Genomic DNA, 25,784 nt, shown 5'->3' with positions numbered 1-25,784 from the left:
CAGACAGCGTCAGGTAAGTATGTACTGTTTGTTTTTTTTACTTTTAGCATGGTAACCAGGGTAAACATCGGGTTACTAAGCGCGGCCCTGCGCTTAGTTACCCGATGTTTACCCTGGTTACCGGCATCGTTGGTCGCTGGAGAGCGGTCTGTGTGACAGCTCTCCAGCGACCAAACAGCGACGCTGCAGCGATCCGGATCGTTGTCGGTATCGCTGCAGCGTCGCTTAATGTGAAGGGGCCTTTACATTGCAGAAACAACGCAAGGACAGCGCAGGTGACCTGCCAGTGACCTCAGGTGCAGATTTGGTGCAGATTTAACCTGCATAAAATCCTGACCAAATCCTGATGCAATCCTGAACGTGGACACATAACCTTGTAGTTTTCCACCACAGCGTAACTGCTGCATGTGAACACAGCTTTACAATGGCCAATTATTATGTAGAAATGAGAGTTCCTAGGAACACTTGTTTCTGATATTTGGCCAAGGTAAATGCACGTTTAAGTAAACTACTACTTAAGGTACCTTCACACATAACGATATTGTTAACGATATCGTTGCTATTTGTGACGTAGCAACGATATCGTTAATGAAATCGTTATGTGTGACAGCGACCAACGATCAGGTCCCTGCTGGGAGATCGTTGGTCGCTGAATAAAGTCCAGAACTTTATTTCGTCGCTGGACTCCCTGGAGACATCGCTGGATCGGCGTGTGTGACACCGATCCAGCGATGTCTTCACTGGTAACCAGGGTAAACATCGGGTAACTAAGCGCAGGGCCGCGCTTAGTAACCCGATGTTTACCCTGGTTACCATGCTAAAAGTAAAAAAAAACAAACAGTACATACTTACCTACCGCTGTCTGTCCTCCAGCGCTGCGCTCTGCACTCCTCCTGTACTGGCTGTGAGCCGGAAAGCAGAGCGGTGACGTCACCGCTCTGCTTTCCGGCTCCCAGACAGTACAGGAGGAGAGCAGAGAAGCAGAGCCCAGCGCTGGAGGACAGACAGCGGTAGGTAAGTATGTACTGTTTGTTTTTTTTTACTTTTAGGATGGTAACCAGGGTAAACATCGGGTTACTAAGCGCGGCCCTGCGCTTAGTTACCCGATGTTTACCCTGGTTACCGGCATCGTTGGTCGCTGGAGAGCGGTCTGTGTGACAGCTCTCCAGCGACCAAACAGCGACGCTGCAGCGATCCGGATCGTTGTCGGTATCGCTGCAGCGTCGCTAAATGTGAAGGGGCCTTTACTGTATGGTGTCATAATGTTTGGCCACATAACCTTTGGGAGTGGAGAGTTTCAGAGGAGAGGAGATTATACTAGGTGGTGGAAGCAGTTGTGGAAAGACAAGTAAATCTCTGTTTGGTTTTCCTTTCAGATCCCCTAATCTCATTAGCAGATTCCTAGGCTGCAGACGCCCTGCAGGCGGCACATATTTTAACCATGCACTGTCCAACAACAAGGACACATAGTCTATTTGCAGTTTTTCTGAATATAAAGCCCATTGGTCCTCAGGGAACAAATATCATGGTCAATGCTGACAGCTATGTAAGGTGTATGGTCACTTATAGGCCCAAAAGTGGTAAAATGTGCCTTTTGCAGAAATTCTGTGGGTTCATTGTAGATTTTGTCTCGGATCTACTGTGAAAATCTGCAGTATACATTTAAAGGCATTGTATGTCAAATCTTCAGATGACAATGGAGATAAACGGGAAGAACAATAGCGCAATAGGGTCTTATCATAGTAACAAAGATGCTGAGATATAGAGAATTGCTCACCTGGCTGGGTTGTGAAGTCACAACACAAAACGCTTCAATATGGCTGCTGGAGACCCACAAGTAGATCCAGGATGAAGAAAAAAAACAGTAGGATTGGGGTTTTCTGCACTTCCAAGGAGACCAGTGGATGAAATCCAGGGATTGTCGGTACTTGGAACCAGGAGACAAGATGCGTTTTTGTCAACGCGTTTCAAAGTTAACTTCCTCAGGACAAACCACAAAATCATGATTGGGCGATCATCAGTGGGTCCCCATAGCCATCAGATATCCTGAGTCCTTTTGGCATGAAAAATGCTCTGACTTTTAGAGCTTATGCAGACAAGCGAATCAGACTTGTGCGATCTGATTTTTAATTAACTCTATTTTTGCATTACAAAAATTAGATCCCACACGGAACATCCGAACGCCATCAGATTTTTACAGACATATTTCTTTGATAAACTTAGGAAACAGTGTTTGATTATGTACATTTTTTAGTGTAGATGTATGAAAACGGATTGCACACGGACATCACATGGATGCAAAAAACGAACACATGAATGGTACACGGATGAAAATCGGATGTAAATTAGAAAACAAATCATCCAAGTTCTCTGGATGAAACTCAGACCATTTTCATACTCTCGTCTGCAGCCGCCCTTAATTATAGGTCAGCTAATTATATTGGGGTATGTGGGCTGCGGAGTCGGTAAGCCAAAGTTCTGACTAGTCCATTTTTTCCACACAGTAATAACAAAGTTACTCTACTAAAATGGTAACATGACTGATCCATTTTTTAAAAATAAATATATATTTTGTAAAGCCGGACTCAGTATATTGCTACCTGACTCCACCCAAATTAACTCTGAGGGCTCATACTCACTTGCGAGAAACTCGGATGAGTCTCGCATGTTACTCAGATCGGAGGGTGCGGCCACATAGGAATACATGCAGCCGCACGCTCCGCTCCTGAGTGCCAGGTGCAGCGCCGAGTATTGACGTGCGAGACTCATCCGAGTTCCTCGCATGTAAGTATGAGCCCTTACTCTGATTCCTGTGCCCTGAGTGTCTGGCAGTGTTACTTGTGAATCTATGAAAACAGGGCATCATACATGCATGTATTTCTCTTAATTTTAAAGGGTATCTCTCACCCCTCAAAATACATATTAAAATAGCTGTACAGTGATATACAGGACTTTTCCCCCTTAAAAAAAACAATAGCACTGTACATTTTTAGTGGTACAGTGCTTAAGAAAATGTACTACTTTAAATTCAAATGCAAATTATGGGACTTTGGTGCACGCTTGGCATGCCCAAGGGCACCTTCAATTAGGATTTTGGGGAGTTCCCCTGCTTGTGAATGACAGCACCTGCTTGCTCGGAATGAGCGCTGCCTGTAGTCAGCCAGAGTGTTTGCACTTGCCTACTGACAGTGCCTGACCCTGACCGTGTGCACACAGTGTGAGTGCATTCTCCTCTATGTATGTACTCGCTCAGCACACATCTGGCTGTATCAGTGTAGATTCTCTAATGGCTCTAACAAAGGAATCAGACCATCCACATTTGTTGTAAAGTTTCCCTGACAAGAGACCAAATGCAACCCAAAACCCACTAATTATCACAAAGTGCCAACATGGCAATTTAACCTGCCATATTCTGGTATAACGTCCCACTTCCTGGTATAATTGTCTCCCATCCTGGTTTAGTGTCCCCATTCTGGTATAGTGTCCCCATTCTGTTTTAATGTCCACAGCCTGATTTAATGCCCCCCATCCTAGTATAATGTCCACCATCCTGTTATAATGTTCCCGATTCTGGTATAATGTCCCCAATTCTGGTATAATTTCCCCCCATGCTGGTATCATGTCCCCAATTCTGGTATAACTTCCCCCATTCTGGTATAATGCCCCAATCCTAGTATAATGTCTCCATACTAGAACAATGTCCCCATTGTAGTATAATGTCCCCCATACTGGTATAATATCTCCATCACGGTAGAATGTCCACCATCCAGGTATAATGTCCCTCATCTTGGTATAATGTTTCTCCATCCTAGGGCCCTTTTGTTCTTCTCCAGTACATATTAAAAATAAACAATTTACCTTCCTTCTCTCCTACGCTACACAGCGTCCTCTTGTGTAGCCGATGCAGGAGCTAACAGCTGACTTCTGCATGCCATGCACCACATCTTGCTGGCAAGCCAACATCTTCTGTGGGCCCCAGAGCTGTTCTCTGTGCCACAATATATTTCACCTGAATGTGCGTCATTAGACGCACATCCACGTCAAATTGGCGATGTCTAGCTCCCCTTCTGCACGGGCCCAATTACACTCCAGCATCTAGGGGCTCAACTATTGCGGTCGCAACTCTGACACTGCAATAGTTGAGCCCCTGAATGCTGGAGTGCTAGGGTGATGCCACGAGTGCCCATGAGATGCTTCTGAGAGCCATAGGTTCCCACCACTCATTTAATGTATAGCAGGGCCTCCCGACTCTTTCCAAACATCGAAAAGATCAAGCCTACTGAATTTTAGATTGGGGTGGAGATAAGCCATCGTCAGGTGAGTCTGGGGGCAGCTCTTTCAAAAAACAGGAATGCTTGGCCAAGCTAAGTATTAAATCATTGTCCTTGACAGCGTGAGTCCTCTTTACACAGGACATTGCACTGCCAAGAACGATGATCTTTTGCGCTGCATGAAAGATCACTTCATCTGAGGAACAAGTTGAACAATTGTTTTGCACATTCATTGGGAGATTGGTAGTCTGATTACACTGATAGATTATTGTGAAATTAGCACTCAATGTCGATAATTATTCAGTGCAAATACTCCCATTTCAGAGCCACTTTTAAATTATCCCAACAGGAAAACGTGATGATTTTAGTTCTTTTCATCCTGGACAATTAACTGAATTTATATAGCGAGCAGTAAATGGATGCTGGAAAGGGTTACTGGTGTCATTTAGCTGGATGTTGGGTGGTGAAGGCGATTCCATGAAGGCCATGGAAGTTCTTATCAGCACTGGGGGCTGCACTAACCCTCAATTTGAAATGTCTCTCATGTCTGATTTTCTGCAAGGTCAGCTTGTTACTGAGCAATGAAAGATAAATTATGGGCATACAGTGCTGATTATGGTCCACTATGGCAGTTTAGATTGCAAGCTCTGCTTTGCATGAACAAGGATCCTCTGTGTTTGTTGATCTATTGATCTAATGGACTATGACTCTTTCATTGTTTAAACCGCCCTGTCAAGTGTTTGTACAACTCAGGTCTGTGTGTGTTGGCTTGTGACTGAAACTAGCTGTTTGTATATAGAAACTATGTATTGGAGTAGCTGTAAAGTGCTCTGAAGGAGGGATCCATATGCATATATTGAATTATACAGTGTTACATATTGGGATGTAGTTAAAAAAAATGTGGTCACTAGAAGGTCTTATAATTACGTACATACAACCTCAGATGAAGCAATCGTTTCTGCTCATCAATCTGGGATGGGTTATAAGAGCATTTCCAAAAAATTTGAAATCCATCATTTGACAGGGAGAAAAGTATTCACAAGTGGAAAACACTCAAGGCTTTGGACAACATTCCCAAGAGTAGGTATCCAAGCTCAGAGTCTAAGGACCTCTGCATGTTAAATGTTCAAGTTCATGACAGTTTGGAGCGCCCCGTCAGGGCAAGGGGTTACTCAGTACCGGGACCTGCGGTTCACAGGGGGATGTCACGGTGGCTGACCCGGTCCGTGGCCCTGGGACGTCCGTATAAAATGGAAAGGTCTTTTAAGGGATAGAGTTTATGTTCGTAATGCTACCTGTGGTATTCGGTCAGGGTGACCGACACTGCTTTAAGGGGTCCACTGGGGTGATGTTATGGAAGCTAGATGGTATACCTTCCCACAAGTGAAGTGTATCCCCAGGGCTTCCCAGTATGTAGATGGTGAATGGTGAATGGCGCAGTGAAGAATGAGGACACAAGGTTGCAGTCTCTTTACCTTTACTGAAGACTTCAGCATCCACAGTCCAGGGCACCAGACCACAGGGCAGGCAGAGTCCGGCTGGATCAGAGGCAAGTCAAGAGTCCACTTTGTCCAGGTGGAAATCAATAGCCTTCCTTTGCACTGTAGTGGTGTAGTCCCTTACTGCATAAGCTTCAAATAAGGTCCTCACAGATGTAGTGTCTCTCTCTCTCTGTCCCCCATATAGGATAGGACAAAACCCATATGACTGGTGACTTGAGCCTGTTTATAGGGTCTCTTAGATAACCCGGCTCTGTGGGGTGTCACCGTGCCTCCTGGGTGTAGGTGCGGACAGGTAACATGCAATTAGCTGTCCTGCCGGTCTCTGAAGTAAGGCGTAGAGGTCCTTACTACCTCAGTGTTCTGGCTACCGGTATTCTGCGCCTCAGAAGGAGGCAGTCTGTTCGGGGCTGGTCCCCTTCTGGTATCCTCTCCTTTGCTTTGCCTTCCTTCATGCTCACTGCAATACAATTCTGCCTTCAAAATGTCTCTTTCTGGGAGCTGCAGCTCTGAGGGCATGCACAGCTCCGTGGACCCTCTGTCCACATCAGACTGATGTCTGGAACTAACTCTGCTGATGTTTTTTCCTTCTCAGTTTCTTCTTTCTGCCAGAAGCTGTAGACCCCCACGTCTGCTCAACTATTCTGTCGTACCAGCTCCGCCTAGCTAATGTTCCTCGACAAGCTCCCTTCTGGCAATCTCTCTCTCTAGCACATCTTTCTGCATCTTTCCCCTCTGTCTCTCTGACAGGAACTGACTGACTTTCCCTACAGACTATCAGTTATATATATGGGGAGTAACCTAGTAAATAGGATCAGAAGCTCCCCCTGGTGGCCTGGAGTATAAATGTGCTGCATGTTTGTGATGCCTGGATGCAGTTATCCTTCCTTGCCTCCAAACGTAGCATCACTCTCCCCGGGAGGAAAGCGACACTACTGTGAGGACCAGGACCCTGGGGCGCCGCATATACAATTAGGAAAAGACTGAACAAGCATAGCTTGTTGGCAAAGGTTGCTGGGAGAAAGCACAACATTCAGCAAAGAGATCAGACAAAACAAGTAAACAAGCTGGGTCAGTACAGGGAGAGTCAAAACAATAATGCACCTAGACAGGAAATGGTAGACTAACTGCAACAGAACCTAAGTTCAAGCAAGGTTTGGAGGGAGGGGCTGCCTCATATATTCCCTGCTGATAGAGGAAAGGCCAGATAATTAAAAATATGCAGGACACAGAGGGTTAAATTCCTGCAGAGTCTGGCCTCCCTATAGCCAGATGGAAACGACAGGAAGATGCAGCAGTGGTGGGAGTGCTGCAAGATTCAACTTAGCCGGCATGACATGGGGAGGAGCAGAGTGGTGAAAACAGTGAGTAGGATGGCGCCCACTTACCATACGAGTCACCAACAAGACAGTATCCCCCCTTATGCCCCCTCCTTTTTTGGCCAGACCGGCGGAGAGACGTTTAAAGAATGGTAGATGTTCTTCGCAGCCTCCTCTCCTCAGGGCCAAAGCCCACCCAATTAAGCAAATAGAAGGTCCTCCCTCGAATTTTCTTAGAATAGAGAATGTCCTATACTTCAAAAAAATTCTGAAGGACCGTCAACAGGAATGGAAGTAGAGGCAGAAGTATGGATTTTTGAGGAACGATTCAGGACCACCAGTTTCAAAAGTGAGACGTCAAAAGAATTCAAAATCCATAGCTTCTATGGCAACTGAAGACTGTAGCTGGAGCTGAAGTCACTGGATTGACCTGTCTGAGGATTTTGAATGAACCAAAGTACAGAGGGGCACACGTATAAGAAAGCACCTTGAGGCAAATACTCCCAGAAGATAATCAGACTTTATCTCCAGGTCGGTAATGAGGTGGCATACTTCTCTGCTTGTCATTATGAGACTTCATCCCAGACATGGCCTTAAGTAGAATGGACCAAGTTTGCTGCCAGATCTGGAAGAATTTGCCATATGAGCAATAAAGTGCTGGTATCCCAGAGGAAGCAGACATAGGAGAGGCCAAGGGCACTTGAGGATGCTGGGAGGATACCATGAAAAATAGAGATGCTCCAGAAGACTCCCCTATGTGGTTGTTGTAGGAAAACAGCCCAGGGAAGTAACTGCACCCAATCCTCCTGATGGGCAGAGATAAAGTGGCTTAGGTAGTTCTCAAGAAACTGGTTAACTCTTTCCACTTGCTCATTGGTCTGAGGATGATACACAAAGGAGAAATCCAGCTGAACTTTCAGCCGCTTGCAAAGAGCTTTCCAAAATTTAGATGTGAACTGAACCCCATGATCAGGGACAATAAATTGTGTATTTGCGTTTAGCAAACTCATGAATTGCTGGATGGCATGCAAGCCTTAGGGACGAGGCCAGGAGAGAAAAGCAGAAACCTTCTCAGGATTCATTTAAAGACCCTGTATGGAAACAATGTAGCGAATGAAAGGCAAGGAGAATTTTTCGAAGACACATATGGACAACTTGGCAAACAAATTGTTCTCCATAGATGCTACAGAATCTGACGGATGTGTCTTCTATAGGAAAGTACGGTAAGGAAACACGGCACTCAGTAGATATGAGGGTTGGCGGTGCTCAAGTAGGGTGTCCACCCCGTATATTAAAGATGAATGAAACTTGGCACTCAATTTTTGAGAAGAAAAGCTTCTTAGTTTATTGATGCATCCAGACAAACAAAACTGCTAAACGTTTTCGGTCCACACCGGACCTTCGTCAGAGCGTTTCTTAGACATTGACTGGATGAGGAAGCTAATAAGCCTGAATGAGCGTCAGCCAGAGCACGGGATATAGGAGCTGCAGTCTGCTGCAGGATCACAAAGGAAGGTGAAGCACCAGAGGAGAGGCACAAAGCCTGGAGGGAGTAACGGCGCTGGATCCTGAGCGCTAGTAGTGCAGAGCAGAGGAGAGTGACGCAGCACTACTAGCGCTCAGGATCCAGCGCCGTTACTCCCTCCAGGCTTTGTGCCTCTCCTCTGGTGCTTCACCTTCCTTTGTGATCCTGCAGCAGACTGCAGCTCCTATATCCCGTGCTCTGGCTGACGGTCATTCATGCTTATTATCTTCCTCATCCAGTCAATGTCTAAGAAACGCTCTGACGAAGGTCCGGTGTGGACCGAAAACGTTTAGCAGTTTTGCTTGTCTGGATGCATCAATAAACTACGAAGCTTTTCTTCTCAAAAATTGAGTGCCAAGTTTCATTCATCTTTTCTATAGGAAAGTAGATCAGGTGAAAATATTAGGTTGTCGTCCAAATACTCATCTACGGAAACATAGAAGAGGTCATGGAAGATGTTGTTAATGAATTCCTATGCTTGAAAAAAGGTGATGTGTCAAAATCTGCACTGCTGAAGATTTCAGGATACCAATAGCTCCTTTTAAAGTTTTATTTAAAACAGGTTTAAAAGTCAACGCTTTTCTAAGTCGTACAGCACTTCTCCCTCAGAACAAAAACTCGATGTGCGGAACAACAAAACAAGGTGAATTTTATAAGCGGTATATTTAAAAAAAAGCCAAACCAGGCACATGTCAAAGTTCAAGCATTGCAACATTCAAAATCATGTGATAGCAGAAAAGTTATAAATAACAGCTATGTTTATAAGGTGTTTATAAGGTGCAAATCTGATCATGAGATGATTACATTAAAAAAGAACAATTATGGTAAATCAATATATAAATTGAGAGTCCAAGAAATTAAAAAATCAAATATGTGGAGTGCTTTTATTTCGTTAGATACATTACCTGGAACCCGTGAATAATAGAGGACTGTGAGTATGAGCATAGTGATTTTGTCCTGATAAGCCCCCGAATAATGACAAAATGCAATAGAACGCCAAGTGCAGAGACTGGATTATCAAATAAGTGGGTGAATACTATGTAATAAATGTATGGAAAGCATCATGTTTATTTAATGTTGAACAAATAAAGGCTTTAGGTTGTGTGAATATGTGTAAAAATGATTTTTTGATATAGAAAAATTATATATTCACAGCCAAAGTGCAACTTTATCAGCTGAGTTCAAACCCCAGTTTTAATCCTACTTTGTTTCCAGTTAAGACCCTATTGCGCTTGTTTGCTCCCCAGTTTCTATGTTAATTAATTCCTGAAACACAGGGGGGACAAAGGTGCATTACACAGGGCATGACGAGATACTTGTAGTTACCATCACTAGTATTAAAGGCCGTGCTGGGAGTGCTGTAAGAGGAAACTCAGCGAGACGGCTTGTCACGGGGAGGGGCAGAGCAGTGCACAAAATGAGCAGGACGGTGCCCACTAACAGTGCGAGTCACCGGCGTGATAGTTTTCTATCTGCCCCCACTCTTTCATGGCTCTTTTAATGAAAGAGCTGTCAATGAAGGAAGAAGAGGATAGACATAGATGGAATTCAAGTAGTAGTGAAGGTGCAATTAACTTTTCGGCCTGTGCTTGGTTTAAACAGTTATTTTATGCTCATATACTCTCTATAAAGGCAGTAACTGCTTTGGATAATAAGCTGATCACAACAATCATCTACAGTACCGGTGACTACCTCTTGAAGCTCATCAAGAGAATACCAAGAGTGTGCAAAGCAGTCATCAAAGCAAAAGGTGGCTCCTTTGTAGAACCTAGAATATAAGACATATTTTCAGTTGTTTCACACTTTTTTGTTAAGTATATAATTCCACATGTGTTAATTCATAGTTTTGATGCCTTCAGTGTGAATTTACAATTTTCATAGTCAAGAAAATACAGAAAAATCTATAAATGAGAAGGTGTGTCCAAACTTTTGGTCTGTACTATATGAGTAGGAAGCCAGCAAAAAAAAATATTTCAGCTTCTCTGCAGCCCCCACAGTGGAAATTCAATAATATATAGTCACCCTTTTTAAATCAATGGTCTGTATATGTAATGCAAGGACGTACCAGGTCCTCCATAAGGAGAGAGACATTCTATGTAGCTGCTCCACTCGTTATCTAAGAGGGTCCTGAAGGAGGGAGAGACCCTCCGCCTTCATACACAGGACATTTGAAAATGGATTTTGAACAGCAGGTAGCCCTTAAAGGAAACCTATCATATAAAATAATGCTATTATAAGCTGCAGTTGTAGGGTTAATCTGCAGGTTAATAGCATTCTGAAATCGTGTGGTACCCACACTGAGAGCCCCACTCCCGAGAGGAAATTGCATTTATTCCACCCAGAAGCCTCAGGGTATGTGCACACGTAGAATGATTCTCTATGGATTTTTCCGCAGCGGATTTGATAAATCCGCAAGGCAAAAACTGGGCGTTTTTCCTGCGGATTTATTGCGGATTTACCGCGGTTTTGTGTGGATTCCGCTGCGGTTTTACACCTGCGGTTTTCTATTATGGAGCAGGTGTAAAACCGCTGCGGATTCCGCACAAAGAATTGACATGCTACGGAATGTATACCACTGCGTTTCGGTAAGGTTTTTTCCGCAGCATGTGCACTGCGGATTGCGTTTCCCATAGGTTTACATTGTACTGTAAACGCATGAGAAATTGCTGCGGACCCGCAGCTGCGGAAACGCTGTGGATCTGCAGCAAAATCTGCAGCGTGTACACATAGCCTCACTCTTTCAATTATTGGTGTGGCGCCGCCATGGTTTTATTTGCTGCTCCGTTTATAGAGAGTAGCGGCACAGATTGACTGTGAGTTCAGCATTAGGGCCGGCTGTCAGTCAGTGCTAGGGGCGCGGTTACACCCACCACTCTCTATGCGCTGAGGGCTGACTGAAACCATGCCGGTGCCACCCTTGGAACTGAAAGAGCAAGGCTGCTGGAAGGAATAAAGCTCATTTCCTCCAGGCAGTGGGGCTCTCGGTGTGGGGGCTGCACAGTGTCCCAATGGTATTAACCTGCAGATTAACCCCATATCTGCAGGTTAATAGTGTTATTTTACATGACAGATTGACTTAAAATACTGGAGGAGCAAAATCTCAGTGAGAAAGTGTGTAGGAGAAATACTGTATTTGGCTACATATGGACACTTTTGTTTTCTTAAAGTGAATTTTTCAACCACAAATACCACAAAATGAGATTAGGATATTGATATATATACAGAGATATATATGTGGATACATTTTCCAGTCTATCGAGTGTCACATTTCCATGACATTACTTTGATTCTGTCTTTAAAGGTCACTTCGCTGATTAATCTAAAAATATCTAGACAATATTTGCATTGTAAGCATTGACTATCGCGCCTAATCCTATGACTGATACATATATTGGAGGAGTTGCGAGCCTGTTTGAATTGTCGAGTGCTTATTAAGAGCAGCAGTTTGTTTTGATCCGCTTCAGTATGTACTTTCCTGTCATTATGTAGATGGGACTGCTTGAGTATATCTATAATTAGGAACATGCAAGCATATAATAAGACGGACAACACGGCGCTTTGTGCCATGCAAAAAGGTCCACTGTTTCTTTCCATACTAAGGTTCATGTATAATGTGTTCACCTATATAATGAAGGAAAATAAACTAGAAAAAAGCACAATTTTTCCAGAAACTGAGCCCTCTTGTCTACGGCTTATGTCTGGCAACGCCTGATCATTGGGGTCTGACACTCGGCACCCCCACAGATCAGATATTTTCATCTCCAGAGAAAATGCTATCTTTATCTACATTATTTACATAGAGACAAGACAGAAGTACTATCTGTGCCTAGATTATACACAAGCTTAAAGCGAGAGGCAGTACTACATATGTTTTATTATTTTGAAGGAGAGACATGACAGTAGTAATATTTTGTTAGGGCTCATGCAGATGTCTGTGTAAATACAGTAGGTCCGATCAGGGACTGCAATGCAAGGACTGGCTGCGGGTCTCCCAACCAGAGTGTGACAGCCTCATAGAAATACACACTCGGGTCAGGAGAACCACAGCCAGTCCATGCATTGCAGTCCGAGATCAGACCGATTTGCTTGAAAAAGGTCCACGGACCGAAACGTCGCCGCAGGAGGCAGAATAAAGAGAGTTACTGTCTGTCACTTCCTGGTGTGGCGCTGTCCTTTCTATATTTCGATTGTGGACTCTTTTGCTGGGACGGACCCCCTGGTGTGGACGAGCGCCCTGATGTCCACGGTGTCAGTATTGGGTGCGGTCTAACACATTTGTTGGATACTCGATTTGCGTGGATGTCTGCATGAGCACTTAGGACACAGTATATTAGATACCTACATTGTGTACAGTGAGAAACAAGGAGGTAGTACTACCTGTTCCTACATTATATACACGTAGGGACATAGAAGCAGTACTACTTGTGCCTACATCATTTACAGGGAGACATTCCTGCCATTTTGTGAGCTTCACTGCTCTCCAAGGTGACTACCACAACCACCTTATCGCCAGTTTGGCTGTAGCCCGTTCCTATGCCGTCGCTCTACATATTATAATCACACGGATGCCATACAGTACAATATGTTAACAAAGGAAACAACACAATGTTAAGCTTACAAATAAATTGTAAGCCCTCTTGATAAATTTCATTTTTTTTGCTCTATTTTCTCTCTCTAGATCAGGAGGCGCAGACCTACTCCTGCCACCCTCTTCCGTGTTTCTGATCCACAGTCTCCAGGTAAGTCCTGCAGATCCGATTCATGACAGACATAATGAGTCCATTATGAATAAACTAGATAATGCTGAAACATAGATTATTTACTAATGGGCCCATGAGGTTTATACGTTCGTTGGACAGACAATCCCTGGCTGGAACAGTGACACGTCAACACCACTGTGGTCATCGTTGCAGTTAGTGATTGGCTGTAGCGGTGACATGAGGTGTTGAGAAGACATCACTGGCGCCAGATGAACAGAGACCAGCAGGGAGCCAGAGGTTTTTTTTTTGTTGTTATTTTAAATCATTGTAAGCTATTGGCAAAAACATTTTATGGAGTTGGGTAACTTTTCTTTGTCTGCAGCTTTCTTTTCTGCTGTCACCTTGTAGCTTATGTACTCTTAAAGGGGTTGTGCGATCATAAACTACAAGTCACTCTATGTGACCCCAGACATGTGAATTCTAACATCGCATGCATAGTGGTCTGTGAGAATTCTACAGTGTCGGCGCCGGAAGCGATATGCATACTCCCGGCCACATTCCAACTAGATGGGTGCGGCCTCGCTCAATGCAAGTGTATTGAGTGAGGCCAAAAACAGTCTAGTCGGGATGTGACAGAGAGCATGCATATTTGCAGTGACATGACAGCCATTTCTGGCACTGACACCAGAGAATCCTCAAAGCATCACAAAGAGTAATGGTAGACTTATAGTTTAAGACCGGACAGTCCCTTTAAATTACATTGCATACCATTTACTGACTATTCAGTATGACTATCCGAATATTAAAGTATTCCCCAGTGATTAGATCCATGTCAGATTAAAGGAATTTTTCTGAATGTAAACTTTTTATCTAATAATGTTCAATAAAACTGGACCTGGGCCTAAGACATCCTATATGTACTGTAAATAAATGGAGTTGTCATTTTTCTTTCTACGTCATCCATAACATCACAACCACTCATTTTTCTGTCTTTTGTTGCTTCTTTTTACCTTACAGATGATGACCTCACATATCAGGTATATATCACTTCATTATTATCACTTCCTGTCTGTTTCAATTATTTTAATAGTTTCATAGAGTATATAAATTATATAAATGCTGGTGAGGATTCTGACACCATACTGTCGAATTGTTTAGGCCAAATAAAAAACTAGCAGTGCTCTCCCACCACCAGTTCCCTGGACTAACCGTAGAAAAGAGTTTATGAAATTAAACAAAAAGGGTCAACTTTTTCCCCAGAAATGGTGCCTCTACTATGGATGGGCTGAGTCTGGTACTGTAGCTCTACTGCATTTACTTGAGCTGCAATCTCAGAGATAACCTATGAAACACCCTTCAGTGACAATATATAAATGATAAGAAATAAGTAATACTTCATGTGGCGGCCATTTTGTACTGCCCCCTCTGTGTAACTATAGCCTAGCCTGCATAACCACTGAATTTAGCTACAAGAATATCACTATTTAACCGAGATGATGTGGTAGTGATTTAGTTAAATTAAATTTGGCTTATTAAGCAACTAAACAGGTATAGCTCACCCCCCTTTCTCATAGACTGTGCTCTTACCCTCCCCCATTTCATGGGGTGAAAATACGTAATGGAATTTGCGATGAAGGGGGGGGATGGCGAGATGTTGAAATTCAGAGGAGTGAACAAAAGGGTTTATTTAAAGCGTAGAACGTTCTGCTCCAAAATTACAGCAAGTATGACCTCAAAGGCAAAGCAAGGCCACCTGAGGAATGGTGTGGGGGTGGCAGTGGCTGAAGAACATCGATTGTGTGCTGTGTTTTCTGAGAGTCACCAACAGAACAGACGATATGCCCTGCTGCAATGTATATTCATTATTTTGCAATTTCGGAAGAGCATTTCTGCATAGTTATTTAGGGTATAAAACTGGTTTCAGATGACAGAAATACAGACGTCTATTTTATGGATGTCAGCCCCTGGTTTACTGCAATTACATAGAAAAGAAACAAATTGTGATCTAATATTTATTCAGCATAGCCATGGGGGTCCATATAGGGCACCAGTATACAAATGCCAAAGAGTTATCTTGGTTGTGTGTGACCGCCTTTATCCGATACTGGATTTAATCTGCATAATCATGGGGGTCTATATAGGGCACCAGTATACAAATGCCAAAGAGTTATCTTGGTTGTGTGTGACCGCCTTTATTCGATACTGGATTTAATCTGCATAACCATGGGGGTCTATATAGGGCACCAGTATACAAATGCCATAGAGTTATCTTGGTTGTGTAAGACCACCTTTATCCGATACTGGATTTATTTGCATAACCATGGGGGTCCATGTTTTGGACCATTTTACAAATGTTAAAATGTAATATTGGTTGCGTAAAACTGCCCTTAGTGAGGATACGGCCCCGATACTGCTTGAAGACACCAAAAGGGTGGTGGGGAGAACAAATGCATAAGGTATAAGCTAGTATGAAGACCAAGTAGCCAGTCCATATGTCCACCACAATTTTAATATATTGCCTATGACAGTTCATGCTATGGTGGCATTGTGTTATAGAGCTACGAACTGTATGCCATCCTTAGGGGAAAACATATGAGCCATCTGGGTCAATATAGTTCACCTCTGACACGTATGGAGGCCAGTGAAAAGGATGTGTGGCTATAGAAGTGAGTCATCTGGAGGGGTCCAGCTGTTTAGGATGAATGTAGCAGTTGCAGGACTAGTATATGACCCTACATACCCTTTGCCGTTCCATAGTGCATCTATAACTCTACCAAATAGTATTGTCCAAAAGAAACATTACAACATTCTGTAACTGCAATCCAATAACATTAGACAAGTAGTTGCCGTTAATGACATTAGCAAGTGACGTACTTTGCCAACAATGCACGCTATACAAGTGGATAATAGTCACATTCACCACACTTTATTGTACTTGTGCGTATATATTAGTGGAAACCTAAAATGATTGATAGTTTTCCCTTTAACTCTGTGAGGCAGCTTGTGACCTTTGTCGTCCCCCTGCCTCCAAGCCATGCTCATTTCTATCAGTCCGGCCTCCATACTGTAGGGACCCCAGCAGGCTGTCTCTGAACTTCAGAAATAACAATTCCCCCTTTCACACCAGCATGGCCACAGCGGTGGAGCACACGTATACTTGTGAGGTCAAGTTCCCAAGTGTTTGGATTTTAAAGAGGCGCAACATGACGGAAATGCTGAGCAATACTATTCATGTCAGCTGGCATGCATTACTGGAAAGGTATTCAAGAAAGTCCACAAATTATTCACAAGCTGCAAAAACATTGCATGGTGATTTAAAAGGAGATTGTATAAAAACATTTGGATAGCAAGTCCAAACTGTTATTAAAAGCGTAAGTTCACTTTAAAAATATTTAATCCCTGTGGTTGGTTTGGTTTCAGCTTGGTCTTCTCTGGATGGAGCCAAAATAAAAATCATCCAAGCCAGACTGCAATGGTAGACGAGATATTGTAGTCAATCCTTTCCCTGCATTCTGTATGCTACTGATGGACCACCCATGTCTCATAGAAGGGGGCGTGCTGACCTATACAATACCGAAGATCTTGTGGCTAGGCCCAATTTCACAATCTCCCCAAAATTGCTGTAGATCACTATTTCGCAGAGATGATTCATTTTTCTGCACTACTGTTTAGAGATAAGTCCTAGACTTCCAGTACCATATATACACTGATGACACTCAGATCTACCTCTTTGGCTCAGACGTCCCCTCTGCTGTACAGAATTCCAGAGTGCCTATCAGCCATATCATCCTTCTCTCTCGCTTCCTAAAGCTCAATGTGGACAATCTAAACTCATAATTTTTCCCTCATCCCACTGAACTCCCCTACCTGATCTACCTCTCTGCAAATCCCTTCATTGGCTTCCAATTCCCCAACAAATCCAGTTCAAACTATTAACTTTGACCTACAAAGCTGTCCGTAATCTGTCTTCTCCATATATATCCAAAGTAAACTGCCAATATCTTCCCAACCATAATCTCTGGTCATCCCAAGACCTTCTTCTCTCCTCCATACTTGTACTTTTCTCACCTTATTAAATGCAAGACTTCTCCCATGTATTCCTCTGGAATTCTGTGCCCCAAAATGTCCGATTCCACCACATTCGGAACTTTCAGACAGGAACTTGAATGCCCCATCTCTTCAAGAAAGTCTACAGCCTGCAATGACCCTGCTGCCACCTCACCACCATCGGAGTTGCCGCAACGCTCAGCCTACTATCTCCTCCCCATTATCCTACAGAAAGTAAGCCCACAAGGGCAGAGCCCTCTCCCCTATGTACTAGTCTGTCATTGTTAGTTTATACATTGTAATTTAGATTTGTATTTTTTATGTATCCCCTCCTCACATGTGCAGCAGCATGAAATTAATGGTTCTCTAAAAATAAATATGAATAAAAATGTGTTTCTTGTTAACCTTCTTTATCTTTCTCATAGAAACTGACAGGGGATGCCCAACCACTAACGACCAAGAGACCAAATCCATGTCCCTATATTCCTCCATCAATGAAAGGTGAGTTACCCATGAAAAATTAACCATGTCAATGCCTCTTACATGTGTTTACCCTTGAACTCCACTTTTTAAATCTAATCCGATTAATTTCTTAACAAATCTTCCTAGCAACTGGAGCTTTGTCTTGGCGATACAAAGCTCCAAATCCCCTGCATAAACGTAGAGCATTAATAGAAAAAAAAATACTAGGGGCGAGTCTTGCTGCAAACTGTTATTAAAGGGTTATCCAGGATAAAAAAAACTGCTGGAAATTCTTTAAAATAAGCATTACCTAAGTAATTGCCAGTGCCACTCTTGTGTGCCCAGCTGGTCCTGCAGAAATTAATTTAAGTATTTTGTTTTAAAAATCCTAACCAATACCCTTTAAATGAACTAAGTAATATATACACTCATCAACATTACAATCTCAAACATCTCAATTTATTCAAGTATGAGCGCCACACACATAAATAGCAGTGCTTACACATCTTAGCTGCTATGAATTAGGTTATTAACGGTTCTCTGAGGAATGTTTTGCTACACTGAATGCACTTAGGCAAACCATCAAAATCTGATGCTGGCAGCTCCCTTTGCAGTTGCCGGAGATGCTGCAGGCCATGTAGCACATTTTGCCCATGCAGGCTGCTCACAGTAACACCAGCAACATGTGATCTGGTGTTGTTGTGTTGAAAAATGGTTCCTTGGACACTTAGGAAAAATGGCAGCACCACTGGTTCCACAACCAGATCAATGGAATGCCAAGCTATTAGCATACCTAGAATGAAGCCTAGCGGAGTCCAGCTACTGTACATTATGCGATTCCTCAAGGTGTTGCCCATGTGGTCCTCAGACCAATATCTGGCTATGCTTGCATTCAAGACAAAAGTGGGACTTACTGCTGAAGAGGACAGACCTCCATTTCTGCTTCCATTACCGTCTTGCTGTGCACCATGATAGCCTGTGAGTGCAGCGGTGTGAGGTCATAGAAACACCATTAGCTGGTGTCTGGCTCATAGCCCAAAGCCAAGCAAACATGTTTTGATATTTTAGCAGACACTGTTAGACGCCTTAGATTTATTATTTGACATCCAGTTTGATTTGCAGTACAGAATGGATCAGTCTTGGAATCAGTAGAACAGCCATTCCTCCGGTGTTCCACAATACATTTTTCAACACAACAATGTCAAGCCGCATTTTGTTTGTGCTACTGTGAGCAGTCTGCATAGTCTAAATGTGTATCCATGATCAGCAGCATCTCCGGACTTGTGTCCCATCAAGCTCATCTGGGACATCAGTGGTTGGCAATTACAAAGGGAGCTGCCAGCAGCAGATCTTGATGACTTGAGCTCCTAAGTTCATGCAGCATGGCAGAACATTCATAAGACATCCAGTAATAAACCTCATAGATAGCAGCCAAGGCCAAGACGTGTAAGTGCGGGATATCCGCGTGATGTGCTCATACTCAATACTAAATAAATCAACATGTTTGAAAATTTTGTCTCCATTTTTTCGTCACTTGCATATCATTAACATGTCTATCAATCATGTGATTTACATAATTCCACAACTTTTCCTTCTTTACTTTACAATTTCAAGGTTGAGGAGTGTGGTAAGCAACTCCAGTTAACCAAGATTTGCAAAGACTTTAAACTCTGTAACCCAAAAATGAAGAATAATCTTCTATAAAAGAAATATATGATGATCACATTATTGTGTTAAAAAGATACTTTTCAATAATGACTTTGTCTTTATATATTTAGTGTAATTGACATAATTTCCTGATGCAGAAATGGCCAAACTAATACTATTTTCCAGAGGTCAGAATTTTCTCAAGTCAGCTTGTTTCTCTCATGCAAATGAAACAATTGTTATAGATGTGATGGATACAAAGAGTGAACACATTGCAGTCCAGAAAAACACTAAATCAATGTGATCGGACAATAGCATGTAATGATGTAGCTATGCTGCCAACAGCTTTCATTCCTCTGAACTTTATTTACCCAAAATACTTTAAGGATTAGCCAATATATTACTCGCTGTGAAAGTATACAACCATAACCCCAAAATACTGAACCACACAGTAAGTACCGTTCACCATACACATTAGATAAAAGTTGTCCGAATCCTCGGATTTCAGTGTGATCTTCCAACCATATAATGTGCATGGGAGGGCCTCTCGACTCTTGCCTGGAGGGAAGGATCTGGACTTTGGAATTTTGACACCTGATCCAGAGATGTAAGAGACTCTACTGGCAGTGGCTCTCTCATAGAGAACACAAAAGCACATGACTGAACCAAATATTCCTGTGTATAGGAGAGTTGGAAGAGATAGATATCTGCTACACCTTCATGTGGACAACAGACATCGAATGTGTATGGCCAGCTTTACTTTGGAGAGATAACAGCAACCAATCATGATCGCTTTATTGAGAACTAAATTCCATCCCCCGTCCTCAGAACAGCCATATGTAACAACTCGGCTAAATGTAAAGGAGTAGATTTGTCTAAGGCCGGTGTCCCACTTGCAACTTCAATGCGAGAAACACGCGGGAGTCTCTCGCCTCAATACCCGGCACTGCCGCCAGCACTCAGGACCGGAGCGTTCAGCTGCATGTATTTCTATGCAGCTGAACGCCCCGGTCCGAACCGGGTATTGATGCAAGAGACTCGCACGAGGTTCTCGCATTGCATTTGCAAGTGGGACACCGGCCTAAAACAGATGATGGCAATCTGTCTGGACAACCCTATTCCTCAGGGTACATTGACACTGGCTGATTATCATGAATGAGCGCTCTTAGAGCAGAGTCCCACGACCATGAGAATCTGGTCAATTATGAGAATGACACTCCAATCACGGTTTGATTGGGGTGTCAGCATAGTGTGACCTGATTCTCCTGGATGAAAGAATTGGAGTACAGTATGAGGAGCAGATGGAGAACAACATTTCTCCAATGAGCATGGCCCCCTGAGGAAGCTGGCTCGAAACACGCATTGGGGCTTTCGGTGTGCCATCCCTACATATTATTATGGGTAAGAATGTGTCTCTACATGGAGTGGACATATAATTGATTCAACTTTAGGTACGTGTTTATAATGAACCACCATTGTCTCCCTCCATTATGACTCGTATGTTTACATAAGCACTATGCACTTTTTATTGAGAAAAAAACCCTTTTTGATGCAGTATTGATGTAAGCCCCTGCTCTCTACCTGACCCTTTTTCTCTGGAATTCTCTGGAACTGACTGAAAGTGTATTTACATGTATTGATATATGTTTTTTGCTTACCTAATAAACTTATACCTTTTTATACATCATAGTTTGGACATATAGCTCAGTTATTCTAGTGTATAGTGTAAGTTTTGGCGTGTCCTTCCCCCTTTTTTTGTCTTTTACGGGGCCTTCCCACATGGGCATAGGACCCTGTTTTCTGGTTTCAGTTATGGTTTCTGTTTTAGTCTTTATTCTCCATTTCGTGAGTCTGTAGAATCTGACAGAATTGTCCAATGGCATGCCATACGTTACAACTGTGGTCACTGCAGGAGAACAACAACCAAAGACACAGCAAATCATAGCATCATATACATCAAACAAATTTTATAAGCCCCCCATGTATTTTACACTGATGTGGGCCTCACCAATATATATTGACAGGTTCGGACGACACTCTAATGTGTATAGAGCTGTGGGCCAACTGATTGTCGTGAAAGATATTGATTGGGCATGTCCATTTTCTTTTTTTTAATCTGATCATTTTTATTGATAAGAAAGCATACATAACATTGTTACAAATATACCATCCAATAATAACTGGGCATGTCCATTTTCAGATTCAGATCGCGTTATTCTCCAGGAGATAAGCTGCAGGTAGAGATGTCTGTCTATGGCTTTCTCATAGAGAATACAGGAAAGCTTGGATGATCCAGTGCTCCTGTGTATGGGAGAGATGGCCGAGATGGCTGTTGGCCAAATGTACTTCTGAGGAGTCGTTAACTCAATAGCTGTCACGATACTAGTGGATACAACTGGACACCAGTGGCTAGGTCAAAGAGACTGCAGACACATTGGTTTGAACAAGCAGAATTGTATTTGTGATCTGAATGCAATATAGCATGTAAGTCCAGATAAATGTTCAGTCAATCTGATAAACAGTAATAGCAGAGCTGATACTCTGCGACACAGCATGCAAAGTCACTGAGCAATGAGTGCACAAGAATGTCCAGCACTGACACAGTCTCTTGCAGAGCAGAGGAACACACAAGCTGGCTGGAGTTCTTACTTCACCGCAGGTGTGGTCAGTCAGAGGTTTCTGAAGTCAGGTGTCCAGCAATCACTTGGTCAGCAGGCAGGGATCCAGACGTGCAGGTTGGCAGAGGACTCCGCCGTTAGGAACGGACTAACAGGGATAGTAAGTCCAGGCTTGGGACTGCAGAGGAACAAGGTCCAAAACATAATACACAAGCAATGAAACAGAGCAGGTGCTGGCTTTATATACAACTTTGGCAGGAAGCAAGATGGCCGACGTGAAACATCAAGATCCATGTTAACTAAGGGCAAGTCTAAGGGCAAGAGAAACAGATTCCAGGACTAGATACTGACAATAGCTATCTAATGCATATAGAGGCCATAGAGTGCTCACTGCGTGTAGCTGTGGAAAAAGTGTATAGCGCTCCACAGAGTCAGAACTTATCCAGGGTCTTGGCTACCTGGGGTAGCTGAGACCCCAGAGAACATAATTTGGGTCAGTTTTTACTGACCCCAGTGTTGCGATTGGCATTATTAACCAAAACAAAAAGTCAGATTTGCCATTTATTTTCTCTCTCCCCTGATGTAATCGCACATCAGAGGAGAAATAGGGTCCCCCGATCCCGATACCTCCCGAAGTCCCTTGACCTTCCTGTATCCTCCCACGGCCGCTGGCATCTTCTTCCAAGAAAAAAATGATGGGCGCATGTGCTGTGTGCCTGCCGAGATCTGCCGGACTGCACCCGGCAAGATATTGGCTCATTTTGATCACTGTGATAGACCCTATCACAGTGATCAAAATAAAAAAAATAGTAAATAACCCCCCTTTATCACCCCCTTAGTTAGGGAAAAATAATGAAATAAAAAAATATATTTATTTCCATTTTCCATTAGGGTTAGAGTTGGGCTAAAGTGAGTTGGTCTAAAGTTAGGGTTAGGGATTTTGTTAGGGTTATGGTTGTATGGATGGGATTAGGGTTAGGGGTGTGTTAGGGTTAGGTTTGTGGTTAGGGTTATGGTTAGGGTTGGGATTAGGGTTAGGGGTGTGTTGGGTTTAGGTTTGTGGTTAGGGTTATGTTCGGGTTAGATTTAGGGGTGTGTTGGGGTTAGGGTTGTGTTTAGGGTTATGGTTAGGGTTGGGATTAGGATTAGGGGTGTGTTGAGGTTAGGTTTGTGGTTAGGGTTATGGTTGGGATTAGGGTTAGGGGTGTTTTGGGGTTAGGTGTGTGGTGAGGGTTATGTTAGGGTTAGGGTTGTGTTTAGGGTTATGGTTAGGGTTGGGATTAGGGTTAGGGGTGGGTTGGGGTTAGGTTTGTGGTTAGGATTAGGGGTGTGTTGGGGTTAGGGTTGTGTTTAGGGTTATGGTTAGGGTTGTGATTAGGGTTAGAGGTGTGTTGGTGTTAGGTTTGTGGTTAGGGTTAGGTTTGTGGTTAGGGTTGGGGTTAGTGTTAGGGGTGTGTTGGGGTTAGGGTTGTGTTTAGGGTTATGGTTAGGGTTGGGATTAGGGTTAGGGGTGTGTTAGGGTTAGGTTTGTGGTTAGGATTGTGGTTAGGGTAGGGATTAGGGTTAGAGGTGTGTTGAGGTTAGGGTTGTGGTTAGGATTATGGTTAGTGTTGGGATTAGGGTTCGGGGTGTGTTGGGGTTTGGAGTTAGAATTAGGGGGTTTCCACTGTTTAAGTACATCAGGGGGTCTCCAAACGCGACATGGCACCACTATTGATTCCAGCCAATTTTGTGTTCAAAAAGTTAAACGGTGCTCCCTCCCTTCTGAGCCCTGCCATGCGCCCAAACAGTGGCTTTTCCCCACATATGTAGTATCGGCTTACTCAGGAGAAATTGCACAACAAATTTTGTGGTCCATTTTCTCTTGATACCCTTGTGAAAAAAAAAAAAAATGGTTCTAAATTATATTTTTTGTGAAAAAAGTAAAATGTTCATTTTTTTCTTCCACTTTACTTTAGTTCTCATAAAGCACCTAAAGGTTTAATAAACTTCTTGAATGTGGTTTTTCGCACCTTGAGGGGTGCAGTTTTTATAATGGTGTCACTTTTGGATATTTTCTGTTATATTGACACCCCCAAACTCACTTCAAATGTGAGGGACAGGAGTATAGTGCCACAAATCTTACTCCAGCAGGGCCTGGAATAAGACTTGTGGCAAGATGCACACGGATGTCTGCGTCACTCATCCAATGCACTTGAATTGTGAAGAGGAGTGCACTTCTTCTTAAAACAGGAGTGTCCACCTCCAGCACATTTCATCAAGACTGGCATGAACCACACCGGACTTGATTAATCAGGCCACGTGTGTTTTTCTTTTCTTCATCGTATGGGTTTTCAGCAAAGCGTTTTTTATTTGTCTTGCTGAACAACCTACCGTACTTAAAAAAGGTTGCAGTGTGTACAATCTATAGCATAAATGGTGGGTAGTGTCACTACTTAGACTGACAGGTCTCTTCTTATGTATGTGTCTAGGAAAAGACCTGTCAGTCTATATGAGCAAGAAGGGCCATCAATCTTGTACAGTAGTGAGAAGATCTCTCTCAACAGGAAGACTCAAGGTCTGTAGACCAAGGAATCCAGCTCAGAAACTCCACAAATGCAAAAAAGTTCATCCAGACGCCTGTGAAGTAAAGTAATAAAAATGTATTATGGCTAATACATTAAAGCTACTTTTTGACTTAGCATAAATCTGGATTAGTGCAGATGCACATAGCCGAGAGAATTTGGCCGATTATGCAAATGAACACATAGTGCGTTCCGATTCTTTCAGATGAGAGAATTGGAGCATACTGTGAGGAGAAGATGGAGAACAAAATTTCTCCATCTTCTCCATTGTGTCAAAGGCTGGTCCGAAGGCTGACGAAGGCTAGTCCAAAACGCGCGTCGGGGCTGAGCCTCCCTCTTAATGGTGTTTCCTCTTAAGATATTGTACCTTCTAATATATTGGTCTTATAAGGCTTATGCCTGTATCACTGTTTATGCCATTTGCAGGCTTTGATTTCTGACAACCAGCCACTTGGCTCTTATGGAGGGAACATAGATATATGCTATCTATATATATAAGAGGCATCGTGATTACTCGCTAATCCTGCCCCCTGCACAGTAGTTCCGCCCCATCACATCACCACACATAATCCCGCCCCCACCCCATTACCACACACAATCCTGCCACCACATTACCACACACAATCCCGCCCCCCCACCACATTACCATACACAATTCCGCCCCCCACTACATTACCACACACAATCCTGCCCCCACCACAGTACCACACACAATCCCACCCCCACCACATTACCACACACAATCCCGCCCCCCCATCACATTACCACACACAATCTTCACCACATCACCACACACAATCCCGCCCCCCACATCACTACACATAATACCGCCCCCCACCACATCACCATGCATAATCCCGCTCCCCAACACCACATATAATCCCGCTCCCCAACACCACACATAATCCCACCCCCATTACCACACATAATCCCGCCCCCCACCACATTACCACACATAATCCTGCCCCCACATCACCACAGATAATCCCGCCCCCCACATCACCACACATAATCCCCCCACATCACCACACATAATCCCGCCCCCCAACACATCACCACACATAATCCCGCCCCCCAACACCACACATAATCCCGCCTCCATTACTACACTTAATCCCGCCCCCACCACATT

General features: G+C 43.4%; 1 protein-coding gene across 2 annotated transcripts in view; it reads left to right on the top strand.

The window, feature by feature from the left end:
- The window catches only part of PPP1R1B (protein phosphatase 1 regulatory inhibitor subunit 1B), an 87,102-nt gene that overhangs the window by 33,442 nt on the left and 27,876 nt on the right, over positions 1-25,784 (top strand). For both annotated transcript variants that reach the window (XM_069751663.1, XM_069751664.1), the window contains exons 2-4: positions 13,293-13,353; positions 14,332-14,351; positions 17,787-17,862. In XM_069751663.1, coding sequence (XP_069607764.1) covers positions 13,293-13,353; positions 14,332-14,351; positions 17,787-17,862 — 157 coding nt within the window. The remainder of the gene's footprint in view (positions 1-13,292; positions 13,354-14,331; positions 14,352-17,786; positions 17,863-25,784) is intronic.

This window comes from Ranitomeya imitator, chromosome 2 (genome assembly GCF_032444005.1).
Source record: "Ranitomeya imitator isolate aRanImi1 chromosome 2, aRanImi1.pri, whole genome shotgun sequence".
Taxonomy (NCBI): Eukaryota; Metazoa; Chordata; class Amphibia; order Anura; family Dendrobatidae; genus Ranitomeya; species Ranitomeya imitator.
Note: the sequence above shows the minus strand (reverse complement) of the source record. Positions and strands in the feature narration are given on the sequence as shown.